Here is a 13,699-nt window from a genome sequence, read left to right on the forward strand (position 1 = left end):
TCATTAACCTGGGATATGTCACCAGTAGTTGTGGAAAGACTTAGTGAATGTCTTGTAATAAAGACAAAAGCAAAAGGAATTTAGTAGCTGAGTACGTATTGCTGCTGCATCATCAGGACTTGGACTATTGCACTGTGCAATTGGCTGTTTGCACCTTCTCTGTTATCAGTACTGCCACGTCTCTTTGGCTTCACAGAACACAGCGATGTGGACCAGGAGACAGCACTGGCGGGCGCACAGGGCTTCCTGGGCTGTCTGTCTGCTGTGCAGGTCAGCCACGTGGCCCCGCTGAAGGCCGCTCTGCAGCCCAGCCGCCCAGCCCCCATCACCGTCTCGGGACACGTGACGGAGTCCAGCTGTGTGGCCCAGGCTGGCACTGATGCCACATCGAGGGAGAGGACGCACTCCTTTGCAGGTGGTGTATGGCTTTTCCTGTACCCAGTCACAAGCGGTATATCCACTGAATGTTAAAATATTTTGATGTTTCTGTGACGACGTATTCCCAATATGATTTCTTTTTCCTTAATTTATTTTTAATTGGAGGATGATTACAATATTGTGTTGGTTGGGCTTCCCTGGTGGCTTTGATGGTAAAGAATCTGCATGCGGTGCAGGGGACCCAGGTTTGATCTCTGGGTCGGGAAAATCCCCTGGAGAAGGGAATGACGACCTGCTCCAGTTTTCTTGCCTGGGGAATTCCATGAACAGACTCTAACAGGCTACAGTCCATGGGGCCGCAGAGCTGGACAAGACTGAGCGACTGACATTTTCACTTTTCCTTGTGTTGGTTTTTGCCATACGTCAACATGAAACAGCCATAAGTATTTGAAATGGATTCTTAAAACTGGTTTTTAATTTTTTTATTTTTTTATATGTTTATGTATTATCCTTGATAATAATTTTATTCTGAAGTCTGTTTTATCTGAAATTATTATAGCTATCCTAGATTTCTTTTTATTTATTTTATTTTTAAACTTTACAATATCGTATTGGTTCTGCCATATATCGAAATGAATCCACCACAGGCATACATGTGTCCCCATCCTGAACCCTCCTCCCTCCTCCCTCCCCATACCATCCCTCTGGGTCGTCCCAGTGCATCAGCCCCAAGCATCCAGAATCATGCATCGAATCTGGACTGGCGACTCATTTCATACTTGATATTATACATATTTCAATGCCATTCTCCCAAATAATCCCACCTTCTCCCTCTCCCACAGAGTCCAAAAGACTGTTCTATGCATCAGTGTCTCTTTTGCTGTCTCGTATACAGGGTTATCGTTACCATCTTTCTAAATTCCATATATATGTGTTAGTATACTGTATTGGTGTTTTTCTTTCTGGCTTACTTCACTCTGTATAATAGGCTCCAGTTTCATCCACCTCATTAGAACTGCTTCAAATGTATTCTTTTTAATGGCTGAGTAATACTCCATTGTGTATATGTACCACCGCTTTCTTATCCATTCACCTGCTGATGGACATCTAGGTTGCTTCCATGTCCTGGCTATTATAAACAGTGCTGCGATGAACATTGGGGTACACATGTCTCTTTCAATTCTGGTTTCCTCAGTGTGTATGCCCAGCAGTGGGATTGCTGGATCATAAGGCAGTTCTATTTCCAGTTTTTTAAGGAATCTCCACACTGTTCTCCATAGTGGCTGTACTAGTTTGCATTCCCACCAACAGTGTAAGAGGGTTCTCTGTTCTCCACACCCTCTCCAGCATTTATTGCTTGTAGACTTTTGGATAGCAGCCATTCTGACTGGCGTGAAATGGTACCTCATAGTGGCTTTGATTTGCATTTCTCTGATAATGAATGATGTTGAGCATCTTTTCATGTGTTTGTTAGCCATCTGTATGTCTTCTTTGGAGAAATGTCTATTTAGTTCTTTGGCCCATTTTTTGATTGGGTCATTTATTTTTCCGGAATTGAGCTGCAGGTGTTGCTTGCATATTTTTGAGATTAGTTGTTTGTCAGTTGTTTCATTTGCTATTATTTTCTCCCATTCTGAAGGCTGTCTTTCCACCTTGCTTATATTTTCCTTTGTTGTGCAGAAGCTTTAAAGTTTAATTATGTCCCATTTGTTTATTTTTGCTTTTATTTCCAATATTCTGGGAGGTGGGTCATAGAGGATCCTGCTGTGATGTATGTCGGAGAGTGTTTTGCCTATGTTCTCCTCTAGGAGTTTTATAGTTTCTCGTCATATGTTTAGATCTTTAATCCATTTTGAGTTTATTTTTGTGTATGGTGTTAGAAAGTGTTCTAGTTTCATTCTTTTACAAGTAGTTGACCAGTTTTCCCAGCACCACTTGTTAAAGAGATTGTCTTTAATCCATTGTATATTTTTGCCTCCTTTGTCAAAGATAAGGTGTCCATATGTGCGTGGATTAATCTCCGGGCTTTCTATTTTGTTCCGTTGACCTATATTTCTGTCTTTGTGCCAGTACCATACTGTCTTGATGACTGTGGCTTTGTAGTAGAGCCTGAAGTCAGGCAGGTTAATTCCTCCAGTTCCATTCTTCTTTCTCAAGATAGCTTGGCTATTCGAGGTTTTTTGTATTTCCATACAAATTGTGAAATTATTTGTTCTAGCTCTGTGAAGAATACCATTGGTAGCTTGATAGGGATTGCATTGAATCTATTAATTGCCTTGGGGAGTATACTCATTTTCACTATATTGATTCTTCCAATCCATGAACATGGTATATTTCTCCATCTATTAGTGTCACTTTGATTTCTTTCACCAGTGTTTTATAGTTTTCTTTATATAGATCTTTAGTTTCTTTAGGTAGATATATTCCTATGTATTTTATTCTTTTTGTTGCAATGGTGAATGGAATTGTTTCCTTAATTTCTCTTTCTGTTTTCTCATTATTAGTGCATAGGAATGCAAGGGATTTCTATGTGTTGATTTTATATCCTACAATTTTACTATAATCATTGATTAATTCTAGTAATTTTCTGGTGGAGTCTTTAGAGTTTTCTATGTAGAGGATCATGTCATCTGCAAAGAGTGAGAGTTTTACTTCTTCTTTTCCAATTTGAATTCCTTTTATTTCTTTTTCTGTTCAGATTGCTGTGGCCAAAACTTCCAAAACTATGTTGAATAGTAATGGTGAAAGTGGGCACCCTTGTCTTGTTCCTGACTATAGAGGAAATGCTTTCAATTTTTCACCATTGAGGATAATGTTTGCTGTGGGTTTGTCATATATAGCTTTTATTATGTTGAGGTATGTTCCTGCTATTCCTGCTTTCTGGAGAGTTTTTATCATAAATGGATGTTGAATTTTCAAACAAAGGCTTTCTCTGCATCTATTGAGATAATCATATGGTTTTTATTTTTCAATTTGTTAATGTGGTGTATTACATTGATTGATTTGTGGATATTGAAGGATCCTTGCATCCCTGGGATAAAGCCCACTTGGTCATGGTGTATGATCTTTTTAATGTGTTGTTGGATTCTGATTGCTAGAATTTTGTTAAGGATTTTTGCATCTATGTTCATCAGTGATATTGGCCTGTAGTTTTCTTTTTTTGTGGCATCTTTGTCAGGTTTTAGTATTAGGGTGATGGTGGCCTCATAGAATGAGTTTGGAAGTTTACCTTCCTCTGCAATTTTCTGGAAGAGTTTGAGTAGGATAGGTGTTAGCTCTTCTCTAAATTTTTGGTAGAATTCAGCTGTGAAGCCGTCTGGACCTGGGCTTTTGTTTGCTGGAAGATTTTTGATTACAGTTTCAATTTCCATGCTTGTGATGGGTCTGTTAAGATTTTCTATTTCTTCCTGGCCCAGTTTTTGAAAGTTGTACTTTTCTAAGAATTTGTCCATTTCTTCCACGTTGTCCATTTTATTGGCATATAATTGCTGATAGTAGTCTCTTATGATCCTTTGTACTTCTGTGTTGTCTGTTGTGATCTCTCCATTTTCATTTCTAATTTTATTGATTTGATTTTTCTCCCTTTGTTTCTTGATGAGCCTGGCTAATGGTTTGTCCATTTTATTTATCCTTTCAAAGAACCAGCTTTTGGCTTTGTTGATTTTTGCTATGGTCTCTTTTGTTTCTTTTGCATGTATTTCTGCCCTAATTTTTAAGATTTCTTTCCTTATACTAACCCTGGAGTTCTTCATTTCTTCCTTTTCTAGTTGCTTTAGGTGTAGAGTTAGGTTATTTATTTGACTTTTTTCTTGTTTCTTGAGGTATGCCTGTATTGCTATGAACTTTACCTTTGATTCTTTCCCATTTCTTTTTTAGATTCTCAATTCTCAATTCCTTATTCATACGGGCCTTTGCATGTGGGTATTGCAGAAGTTTACAGTTACAGACATTCCACATTGACCTCTATAATTCTCTTCTGATTTAAACTGTTTATGAATTTTTAAAAAGTCTTCTTTTTACTCTCCTATATCACCCCCATTCCCCTCTTTTTTGTCCTTTAATGTAGATCATTCTGGAACAAGAGATGACAGAGAACCCCTCACGAAGACAATCAAAAGTGACTCTGCAGTCATTGGAGGTAACAGAAAGCATGAATGAGCTCTTCTTCGGTACTTAATATCGTTCCTAATAATGGTGAATATTTAGCATTATAGACACTATAGGGCTGCTGGTAAAGAATCCGCCTGCCAACATAGGAAATTCAGGTTCTATCCCTGGGTAGAGAAGATTCCCTGGAGAAGGAAGTGGCAACCCACTCCAGTATTCTTGCCTGGGAAATTCCATGGACAGAGGAGCCTGGTGGGCTACAGTCCACAGGGTCCCTAAAGAGTTGGACACTGAACAGACAGTACTGAAGAATCTGTACATGTCCCAAGAGTTATCACTGAATCCTGAGGTCAGGAAGGTGATTTATTATTTGTATTGGATTGTCATATAGTCTTCTTAAATTTGCAGCTTCCTTGGAGATTTCCAGTACAAATAATTGATAATTTCACTGAAATACCACACTCAAGTATTAGTATTAGATATTATTAGGACATTGGAGAAGGCAATGGCACCCCACTCCAGTACTCTTGCCTGGAAAATCCCATGGACAGAGGAACCTGGTAGGCTGCAGTCCATGGGGTCGCTAAGAGTCGGACACAACTGCATTGGAGAAGGAAATGGCAACCCACTCCAGTGTTCTTGCCTGGAGAATCCCAGGGACGGGGGAGCCTGGTGGGCTGCCATCTATGGGGTCTCAGAGTCGGACTCGACTGACACGACTTAGCAGCAGCAGCAGCAGCAGGACATAGTACTAATAATGAATATCATTTAGCTTTAGAATGGCCATCTGCACTCCCTAGGGTGTTCTGATTGTATTTAAGGAAGTGTCATTTTTTGGTTTCTTAGACACATCACTGCTTCTGCAAGAATTTATGTAGCAAGTTGGAAAATTCTGAGATGAACATTAAAAACATGTGTTTATTGTTGCCTTAATGCTTAATAAAGTGGATTATTTTCCTGGTTTAGATGCCCTTCTCAATGAATATTACAGTTGTATTTGCATTTTATCAAATACTAAGCTAATGGAATAAAAGTGGTTTATTACTTATTTTAAATTGCAAAATTAGCACCAAAAAATTTAAATATATCTTCCTGGCAGTAGAGCAGCATATTCTCTGAGACATAATTTATTCAAAACCAAGCCCCCACATAAACCTTTTTCTTCCTGATTAATGGTTTTCAGAATATTATTAATCAGATTATTGAAATGTTAAATGGTTCACCTTTTCTCCATATTCTGCAAATGATATAGAAAGTAAGCAATTATTTTATTATATTGCCAAGTAATGTGGTTAGACATATTCTTGAGCAGCTTATGTGGGCTTATAATTGATCCATTTGTTTCTCTACTTTTTACACCCTTACTTGTGTAGACATCAGCTTCCTTTAAGTACTTAGAATTTTATTTAGACAGAATAGTACTGATCAAAATTTGCAAGAATATTAAAATCCCCATTGCTTTTTCAGTTGTTTTATTTTTGTCAAATTAATGGTGTATAAATTAAAGATGCATAAAATAGGCTCCTCACCCTGTTAGAAGAGTAGTTAAAATCTGCATGTGTAAAATAAATATATTAATATAGCATTAAAACATTAACTGGTAAAAACTCTAAATTTAAAATTATACCATTTATCAATGCAATGCGCTCAACATTTCAAATTGGGACTCCTGTTTGTCAAACAAATTGTCTCGGTCTCATAATGAAGAGGAAAAGTTAAAATTTCACATAACCTCCTGCTCGTTCTGCCTCTGTAACTCAGCTTGCTCCTTGCAAAGTCTGGATCATGTAGGTCACGTAGTCTTGGAAAGTGGGGACTTACAATACGAGGAACCGGAGCTTATCTCACTCACCTTGTCCTGCTCTTTGCCATTGCCCAGCCCCTGCAAACCTGCTTAATCATGCCAGTCCCTGTAAGGTCAGGCATTCCCCTCCCCGTCTTGACCGCTATTCCCACGCGTGCAAAACCCCCTAGTTTAAACCAGCCTATTAGCAGCTATTGTTGCCCACTATAGTCTGCCTATAAAAACTCCGTAACCCCTTGTTCGGGGCTCAGAGCTTGGAGTGTTAACTCCTCTGTGCCTGCTGGCATAATAAACCTGAGTTCTCCAACTCTCCGAGTGTGGTGCTTGGTTTCTTGATTACTGGTTTCTGCAACAATAATGGTGCTTTTACTGTGTATTTTCTATACACCAATAAATATAGTATGAATATAGGGAGATGCAGATACATAGTTATGTGTAGTCATGCCAATGTTAGAGCAAGTATTTAATCTTTTTATCATACCTTTGGGCAAAGATTACTGGCAAGATTTGCAGAGTAAAGGAAGAAGTGTGTTTATAAGTTATTCTGTGTTATTCTAGAATGGAAGCAAGTTGTAGGTCGTGTGTGAAATTCTCACTCGACTCGGATGCATAGAGCAGAGCAAGACTCTATGGAAGGTTTACTGCTTAGGGTCTCCCCAGGGCCTCTGGATCTAGTGGTGCCTGCTTTTGATCACAGCAGGGACTGAGCTTCAGAACCAGAGCAGTGGGTTGTGGCCATCTAAGCTCCAAAGGCCTTGTCTGGGATCACATGCAATTCATCTGCTAAATCACAGAATACCATTCTCTAGTGTGTTTCTCCATCTGCCAGCATTGTGGTAGATTTCTTCAACTGTTGTATTCTTACTCTTAACTTGCATCCGCTGTGTAACATGAGTTAGTCCATTTAAGTATATTCTAATTGGCTAATTCTCCTATGTTTTACATTTTAGGCAATCTTTTTCTTGAATTATAAACAACAAATAAATAAACAGGGTGAGGTGGGGAAATTGATTTAATAAGACATTTAAAACTGGTGACTCAGACACTAGAGAGAGTTTCTGGTCAGACTTCACAGATATGAATGGTCAGATTGAGACAGCAAGCTACGTAATTTCATCATAAAAACACATTCACACAGAACTTCAGATAGTAATGTCTCAGAATGTGGTAGGTAGTCATATTTCATCTATAATATCTTTTTTCCTTTCCTTTTTTTTTTTTTCTGGTGTATCATGTTAAATCAAGGTTTTTCTTGGACATAACAAACCCTGACATAACACTGTCTCTAATTCAGTTCAGTTCAGTCACTCAATTGTGTCCAGCTCTTTGTGACCCCATAGACTGCAGCACGCCCGGCCTCCTTGTCCATCACCAACTCCTGGAGCGTGTTCAAACTCATGTCCATTGAGTTGGTGATGCCATCCAACCACCTCATCCTCTGTTGTCCCCTTGTCCTCCTGCCTTCAATCTTTCCCAGGATCAGGGTCTTTTCCAGTGAGTCAGTTCTTTGCATCAGGTGGCCAAAGGATATAAACCGTCTCCAATTACAAGAGATAAATCACATGCATGGAGCAAACCCATTCCAGAGCCCATCCCTGATTTTGTCTGCAGTAGCCTGCTGTCTGTGTGGGCTTCCCACTTGGTGCTGGTGGTAAAGAATCCACCTGCCAATGCAGGGCACACAGGAGATGCAGGAGATATGGGTTTGATCCCTGGGTCAGAAAGATCCACTGGAGTAGGAAAGAGCACCCCACTCCAGTATTCTGCCTGGAGAATTATGTGGGCAGAGGAGCCTGGCAGACTACAGTCCATGGACCTGCAAAGAGTCGGACACAATTAAGCACAGCACAGCAATTAAGACACACAATTAAGACACAGCAATTAAGACACAGGCTACTGTCTGTACCTACTTCATCAGCTTTCTCCATTGAAATTGTTTAGGATCTCATTCTTTAAATCAGAGGCCTATAACCAAGCAATAGAATACTGATAACAACTCATTACTTTTCTAAGATGAGAGGCAAAATATATGACAACAAATGGATATTCTGATTTCAATTATTAATAAAACAATTATATCCATTAGAAAATTCTTCAGATTTCAATACAGAATTCACTTATCAGATTTATGTTAGATCTGTCAGCAAGGAATTGCTATCCCTTTCAGATAAAGCTGACATAGCCAAAACTCAGCTTAGCCCCTAGCTATATTATTGGCTATAGTCAATCTGCCCATCAGATCATGTACTCTAGAATCCATTGTGACTGATGAGGACCTTTGAAGTTTCTGCTATCCCTCTCAGATAAGTGTGTCATAGCCAAAAATCGGCTTAGCCCCTGGCAATATTATTAGCTGTAGTCAATCTGCCCATCAGAGCACGTACTCGAGAATCCATTGTGACTGATGAGGACCTTTGAAGTTTTGGTTTCAGTTGGAGTGATCAGAGTTGTTTACACCTACTTTAAACTAGAGCAAAGAGTCCTTGTTTTATGATATGAGACTCCATCCACCTTGCTGTTTCCGTTGTACTTATTTTCATCTGAAAACACTATGTTCACACCGCCACTGATTTCACCAGAAGAGTCTAAGTATGAGGAACTCTCAAACTTGTGACAGACAACAGTTTTCCAAGTTCTACGCTTCATTTGAAAACTTGGCTTTGATCACTGGCATCCTACACTTTCAGTTGTTTATCTTGAAGTGACAGATTCACTTCATTTTAGAGAAAATTTCTGCCAGATATCCAAGTTAAAACAACCACAGTTTATCTGTCAGTCGTTCTTTCCAAGTAAAACAGTGTTCTTTACAGGAAAAAGCAACTAGTTCAGCTCACAACTCAACTGAAATGCTCACACTGGCCTTCTTCCAGAGACAGCCACCGTACTTCAGTCTGCGGGAGAAGTATCAGTACTTTACAGATACTTTCCATTTCATCACACAAAATGTGAGAAAGTCTTATGGGCAAAAGTCACAATTTGACAAAATGTATAATTTTAGTGCTTCATCAAGGACATTCTTAAATGAAGCTGGCAGAGCAGTGCCTGCTTACTTTATGAATTCAGTGACCACTTTGAAACTTTGGTGACCTTGCCTTAGTTCATGTTAAGGTACCAGGAACTCTACCTAACCTTGCTTTGTTCTCTCAGTGGGCACGTCAACATGGTGAGAAAGGCATCTTAGAGTTATTACGAATAGCGTCAACGCTATGGGCCTCCTCAAAATGTTCCAGGAACCATCAAGGATTCAGAGATCTCACTCTGAAGATAACTGACTTAACATAATGCCAGAATTGGTAACCAATTAGCATAGCTAACCGCTGTGGTGTTTAAATTTTTTATTTACAATCAGATGTCTCAAAAAGTCAATATTCTTAATATAGATATAATCTCATCTGTGTATCAGGATCAATATAGTTAATAGTAAGGATTATTCATATAAAACTTGTTCTTGCTATTTAGGGATATAACAAATTATTGATAATCAACTTCATTAAAATGTTAATGTTTAAGGGGATAAATTAGGAGATTGGGATCAACATATACACACTACTATATGTAAAATAGATAACCAACAAGGACCTATTGTATGACACAGGGACTTTACTCAATATTTTGTCACAACCTATAAAGGAAAAGAATTTGAAAAATAATAGAGATACATGTATGTGTGTGTATATATATATATATATATATATATATATATGTATGTATAATGGAATCATGCTGTACACCTTAAACTAACAGAACATTGTAAATCAACTAAAGTTCAGTTTTAAAATGTTCACATATTTAAGTATTAAAAACACATTTGATTATTTTATGATGTTACTACTACTATATAATTTCAAAATAACTAAACTTGTCTAGGTATTAATATGAGGTGACCAAATGGACTTAGAGATGTGTAGGTAATATATTATTAAAAAATTGTATATACAAATACACTAAATAATCCATTATAATATGCATTCAGAATAAGTGAAGGTGAGCCCATAAGACTGACAGAACTCAGAAGTAAACTCAACATATTTTGATAATACTTGATCCAGAAATGCCTGAGATTTTTGATATTTACAACTTACATGTACTAGATGCTTGATTTTGGTAGAAAATAATTTTACTATGACTTCTTAAACAATGAAGTCTATACAGTTTCTGTTTGGACAACGGTTCTGATTTTGTGTGTCTCTTCTCTTCTCTCACTAGGTTTGATAGCTGTTGTGATCTTTATCTTGCTGTGCATCGCTGCCATAGCTGTCCGCATTTATCAGCAGAAAAGGTTATACAAAAGAAATGAGGCAAAAAGGTCAGAGAATGTAGACAATGCTGAGGCTGTTTTGAAAAGTGAGCTTAATATACAAAATCCAGTCAATGAAAATCAGAAAGAGTACTTCTTCTGATTGGCAGAGATGATTTACTGTATAACTACAATAGCCTGATTTAATAGCCAGGGGCTCTCAAAGAACAAAAAGCAAGCTCTCCCACTGAATGTACAGGCAATGGATTTGCAGACTGCCACGTTGCCAGACTCGAGATGGCTCCAGGAGGCCTCATCCATTGACTTATTTCCCACAGCGGTCATTCTGTATAACAAGAATTAGATATTGCTGTTAATTTCCAGCCATTCTGATACAATCTAAAGCAGAAGTTTAACTCACTTGAGAGCTACAGTTTTTCATTGTGAAAACTGTAGTGCTAGCCTCTCAACCACGTGCTACCTAAGTTGTGTTAGAGGTGAAAATCAAAATTGGACTATAATGACCTTGCTTTATTTGAGAACATATGCTGTGTTTGCTTTGGTGTCCCCATGGTGTTATTCATAGACCTGGAAATGCTTCTAAGATCCTGTTTGGCTGGTGTTTGCATCTTCAGTGGCCAAAAGTATATAAACCCCTTTGCCTTTCTCTGTATTGCATTCAATACAATTTATCAATAGTCTGGAAAAATGTTTTTGTTTTCATTGGTTTGTTTGTATTGCTCTATTTCGATTTGACTGTTTTTAATGATTTTGAAAACATGAGGTTTTGCGTGTAAGGCTCCAGCTCTGAACATAAAATTTGTATGTAACAAGACTCAGAAAGTGCATTGGTCATCAGTATGTGATGTCTTGCCTTTAAAACATTTCTGTTTAATTTGTTGTCATGGTTTGGTATTGGTAGTAGTTAAGAACCTGGTTAATGCCCATTTCCCAAAGAATGTGAAATATTTGCAAGTAAACTTGTTGATAAAACACACACACACAATTCTTAACACTGCAAAGAATTATTTTTTATTTACAACTGTAATGTCTCAAATGAAATATACTTCTGAGAATATTTCCCCCAAATCCTATGTAAGCTTTCTTTATAGGTTTATAATTCTGTTTTTCTAAAGTATATCACCCACTTTTCTTTGATCTCTATTGACTATATACCATGGAGCATCTTCTTATGTATTAGAAAAAAGAGACAATTTGACATGTAAGCTCCATTCTTCATTCTAAATTATATCCCCCACTTCAGGTATATATTCAGCTATATACTAATCTCCAGGGCATACTTTTTGGAATATAAGTTTCAGTCACGCCCCCTTTTTTGCAAAACCAGTAGAGTTGTTAAAGTGTGTTCCTTCTAAGGGGTGATGGCATATTATATGTCATATTCTATCATTTGAGTTACTTCTCATTTATGATGATGGAGTAAATTTCTCAAAAAGAACCAAAAATCAATATAACTTACTAACTAGTACATTCTGATTAGGAGATATATACGTGCCTGAAATTCAAATAATTATCAATCACTTTATGAAACTGTTGCAGTAATTACCTTTGAGGCCATGTGAACAAGATGCCTTCATGTAGCTATCTTTGAATTCCACAAGCCAATTATGTAGCAAAGGCACTTTGGCATTTATACTGATACTTTCCAGGTGTCTGCCAAGGGAAAATTAGATGCTTTAGTTTGTCCACACCAGAACAATTTGGAAATACGTAAAGTGAACGCTTTTCCCCTTATTTTCCCTCTTAACTCTCCTTATAAAACCTGCCTGTCCTTTCTCATAGCACTGTATTAATTTTGATGTTTCTGTAAATGCTTGATGAAATCTTAACCATGGTTTATGAAAGACCTATATGGATACATGGCATTCTTTTTCTTTAAAGTCCCGTGGTAGCCGCGAAGGGGTTGAACACCAAAATGGTAGTTTTCATTTCATGCAAAGCTGAATATAATGGTAACAGCCCTGAATCTTTTACATGTGTTCTGGTTATTTAGTAGCAGTGTTAACTTGGTTGGGAGCTGGAAGGTGGACAGGCTTATAGACAGTGAAGCCTCACAGTACTCTGTGGTCTGCTCTGCTAGGTTTAACATTATGGCATTAAAACGCACTGATATATCATACGCCATGACTCTCATTCCCTGGTTTGTAATCTGTTCCTTCTTTTTTCTTAATAAAATGCATTTTTGAAGTAAAATGCAGAATATATTTTGAGATGTTGTATAAAAGTTTCAAATGAGGGAATTATACTGGATTTTTTTTTCTCAAAACAGTAAAAAGATGTGTAGAAGTATGCCTTCTTTACTGGTGTTTGTGACTTTTTTAAACTTTCTGGTACACCCCATGATTATTATGAATTGTTAACAAAAGTTGCATTTATAATGTACTTTTCCTTTTAACTAGACTCAGAAATGAAAGAAAATATACAAAAATGTTTCCTGATTGTAACAAGGAAATTGAACTAGATTTTACATTTTTCCAGAGAACAACAATTTGCCTGCTAGCATTTGTTTGCTTAAAAGCTACTTATGTTTACATTGGGTGATATCCTTTTACTTCTGCAGAGAACTTGGCCAATGAACCCTATATATATACATAGGATCATATGTAAGAATATAGCACACACTGCTGAAATATCAACGTTTAAAAATTCTTTATTGATTATTTCAAGTGACACAAATGAAAACAATATGTAATTAACATTCTCTTTTGAGAAGACCAAATTTCTCAAACCTCATTAAATTCAAATATGAAATAAAATGGACTTAGCATGGCACATGAAATGAGGGTCACGCCTGGGAAATGACATCTTAATTTTGTAGAAACTATATCCGCTCTAGGAAATAGTTCCACGTTTAAAAATCTTTTCCCCAGTGTTGCTCTTTAAAGCAAATTTAATGAATTATTTAGACAGTAAGTTAAAGACAAAAACCAGAAGAAGAACCCAGACAACAACCAGACAGAAGTTAAGCATCCCAGATTCTCTCTCACCAGGTGGTCTTATCCTTCGTCTATAAAAAAATAATCCTTGCAACAGAGTCCATCATGCAACTGGTGATCACTGGTATATTATTTAGTGTGAAAATCTCAGTTTTACAGATGAAAAGTCTGAGATGCATGTATATGAGGATATATGGTTATATCCCCAAGGGGACG

The 13,699-nt window shown here is 37.4% G+C and overlaps 1 protein-coding gene across 3 annotated transcripts in view; it reads left to right on the forward strand.

Annotated features, from left to right (window-relative positions):
* Positions 1–12,845, forward strand: part of CNTNAP4 (contactin associated protein family member 4) — a 286,323-nt gene extending 273,478 nt beyond the window's left edge. For all 3 annotated transcript variants that reach the window (XM_070770350.1, XM_070770351.1, XM_070770352.1), the window contains 3 exons: positions 197–415; positions 4,445–4,516; positions 10,496–12,845. In XM_070770350.1, the coding sequence (XP_070626451.1) occupies positions 197–415; positions 4,445–4,516; positions 10,496–10,689 (485 nt within the window). In that variant the 3' untranslated portion in view covers positions 10,690–12,845. The remainder of the gene's footprint in view (positions 1–196; positions 416–4,444; positions 4,517–10,495) is intronic.
* The last annotated feature ends 854 nt before the right edge of the window (positions 12,846–13,699 follow it).

Source organism: Bos indicus, chromosome 18 (genome assembly GCF_029378745.1).
Source record: "Bos indicus isolate NIAB-ARS_2022 breed Sahiwal x Tharparkar chromosome 18, NIAB-ARS_B.indTharparkar_mat_pri_1.0, whole genome shotgun sequence".
Classification (NCBI taxonomy): Eukaryota; Metazoa; Chordata; class Mammalia; order Artiodactyla; family Bovidae; genus Bos; species Bos indicus.